Source organism: Carya illinoinensis, chromosome 12 (assembly GCF_018687715.1).
Source record: "Carya illinoinensis cultivar Pawnee chromosome 12, C.illinoinensisPawnee_v1, whole genome shotgun sequence".
Classification (NCBI taxonomy): domain Eukaryota; kingdom Viridiplantae; phylum Streptophyta; class Magnoliopsida; order Fagales; family Juglandaceae; genus Carya; species Carya illinoinensis.
In genome coordinates this window covers 2,035,121-2,037,844 of record NC_056763.1, presented here as the reverse complement: position 1 = coordinate 2,037,844, position 2,724 = coordinate 2,035,121, and the positions used below count along the sequence as shown (strand labels likewise).

General features: G+C 34.7%; 1 protein-coding gene across 1 annotated transcript; it reads right to left on the bottom strand.

The window, feature by feature from the left end:
- Window positions 1–609: 609 nt before the first annotated feature.
- On the bottom strand, window positions 610–1,338 carry LOC122290089. Its single transcript, XM_043097625.1, has 2 exons — window positions 1,059–1,338; window positions 610–929 (listed from the first exon to the last, which is right to left on the bottom strand). The coding sequence occupies exons 1-2, from the start codon at window positions 1,336–1,338 to the stop codon at window positions 610–612; spliced, it is 600 nt and encodes a 199-aa protein (XP_042953559.1).
- Window positions 1,339–2,724: the final 1,386 nt, after the last annotated feature.

Sequence of the window (2,724 nt, the reverse complement as noted above, 5' to 3'; positions counted from 1 at the left end):
CCATTCTGTCCGCTAGGACTTAAGGATTTGAACATCCTATAAGCACTTTTGACAGTATAAATACCATTTGCTTCCTGAGACCAACATATTAGATCCTCTTTATCTTGACTGAGCACAATCTTTGTAATTTGAAGAGCTACATCTGGTGTAAATAGAGCAGTAATTTTACCCACATCCCACACTCTCTGATCAGCAACAAATAAGGACTCAACAGTAGCACTTTCATTCCCAAACACTTCTGCATTCCCACTTAGAGATGATATGTTCTGCTTTCCTGCAAGACTTTTAAAACCAAGAACCCAGGAGTCTTTCCAAATCCTCACATTTTGACCCAAGCCAATTCTCCAATGACATCCCTCTTGTAGTTTATGCTTGGTACCCCAAATATCTCTCCATACAAAAGATGGATTATAACCCAGTGCAACATCTAAAAAGTGTGCTTTGGGAAAATATCGAGCTTTGAAGACCTTATGTAGTAAGGATTCAATATTCTGCATAATCCTCCAGGCATTCTTTGCCAGAAGAGCATCATTAAACACTCTCAGGTCTTTACAACCCATACCCCCCCCCCCAATTCTGTTTAGTATCACACATCTTAGACCAGCTCATTCAATGTATTTTGTGCTCTTTCTTCATTTGACCCCACCATAAATTTGCCATCAATTGCTCAAGCTCAAAACACAAAGAGGAAAGTAATTTAAAACAGTTCATAGCATAGGTTGGAATAGACAATGTCACAGCCTTTATCAATATTTCTTTCCCCCCAGCCGAGAGCATCTTCTCCTTCCATCCTTGTAATTTCTTCCAAACTTTATGTTTTATATCAGAAAAGGCCCTATAATTTGCCCTCCCAACCAATGGTGGAAGCCCCAGGTATTTCTCAAACTGTTGGCTTTGCTGCACTCCCCAAAGCTCCAAAATATCATTCCCTGTTGCAGGAATCACATTTGTACTAAAAACAATGCCAGTTTTGTCTCTATTAATCTTTTGACTTGAAGAAAGCTCATAATAGTTCAATAAATCTTGAATCCTCTAGTTTTCATACACATTTGCCTTACAAAACAAAATGCTATCATCAGCAAATAGCAAATGGGATAGCCTAGGAGCTTCTCTGCAAATCCTTACAGGTGTGATCTCACCATTCACTTCAGCCTTCTTAAGCAATGAGATTAGTCTTTCAGTGCGAAGTAGGAAAAAATAAGGAGATAACGGATCCCCTTGTCGAAGCCCTCTTGAAGGAATTATAAGACCTTTAGGCTCACCATTAATTAAGACTGAGAAAGAAACAGTTTTTACACACATCATCACAAGAGCAATCCATCGAGTATTAAAGCCCATTCTTACCATGACATTTTCAATAAAAGACCATTTTACTCTATCATAAGCTTTCCTCATATCCAACTTAATGGACATATAACCCTCTTTTCCTTTTCTCTTTTGTCTCAAATAATGCATCACTTCATAAGCTACAAGTATATTATCAGAAATAATTCGAACAGGTACAAAAGTAGGGGTGTAAATTTTAACCGGAAAATCGGACCGGACCGGACCGGCCCAGCCCGGACTGGTTGTGCCGGTTTTGAACCGGTCCGGTCCGGAACCGGTTTCATAAAATGAAAAACCGGCCGGAACCGGTCCGATTTCGGTTCCGGCCATTTTTAGACCGGACCGGACCGGTACTATTTAATATGTATATATTTTTTTATATATTTAATGTTATATGTTATATATTTTATATTATATATAATATATAATAATATAAATTATAATTATATATAAGATAGTGTTATTTTAATTTATAAAATAAAAGTTTAATCTCAAACATGAAAATTTAATTGATCATATGCTTTAAATATATAATATTATAAATATATATTATTTATTAATAACATTTTATCATAGATTCATAAGAAGTAAGAACCTAAAAAGAAAGAAAACCACTCAAATATTATTACTAAATTTTAATGGCCTAATACACTTAAAACTCTTTATATTTTTTTTGATAAGTACATAAGACATTAGTAGATAAATATAAATTATATATATTAGCATATAATTTATATAAAGTCATACCAAAGCTATACTAATAGCATAAATTTTTTACATAGCACTTTTTTTTTTTGCATAGCAGTCTTTTTATATAGTAGTTTTTTTTTTAAGTAGAATTTTTTGACATAGCAGTTTTTTTTTTTTTATAAACAGATTTTTTTATAATAAATATATATTTTATTAAAACCGGAAAACCAGACCAAACCGGACCAGAAACCGGTAAAACCGGAATACCGGTTTAGGAGGGTAATCGGTGCGTAATCGGTTTTGAAAAATGTAAAACCGGTGCCTACTGGTTCGGGCCTAGATTTTGTCTAAAACCGGACCGAACCGGACCGGTTACACCCCTATACAAAAGCACATTGGGAAGTAAATATAACCACATCAAGCACATTTTTAAGCCTATTTGCAAGAACTTTAGAAATTAACTTATACACTACATTACAAAGGCTAATAGGCCTAAATTTAAAGATCATCTCAAGCTTGCACTTCTTTGATATCAAGGTTATAAAAGCGTATATCCACTCTTAAGAGTACTTAAAAGCGTATATCCATTGTCATTTGCATATCACCATTAGCTATAATAACTCCCCAACAAACTCTAATCACCACACTACCAACCACAACAATTTTTACCTTCTCCCTCTTTTGACAAGAGTCACATGCCAACCGTAC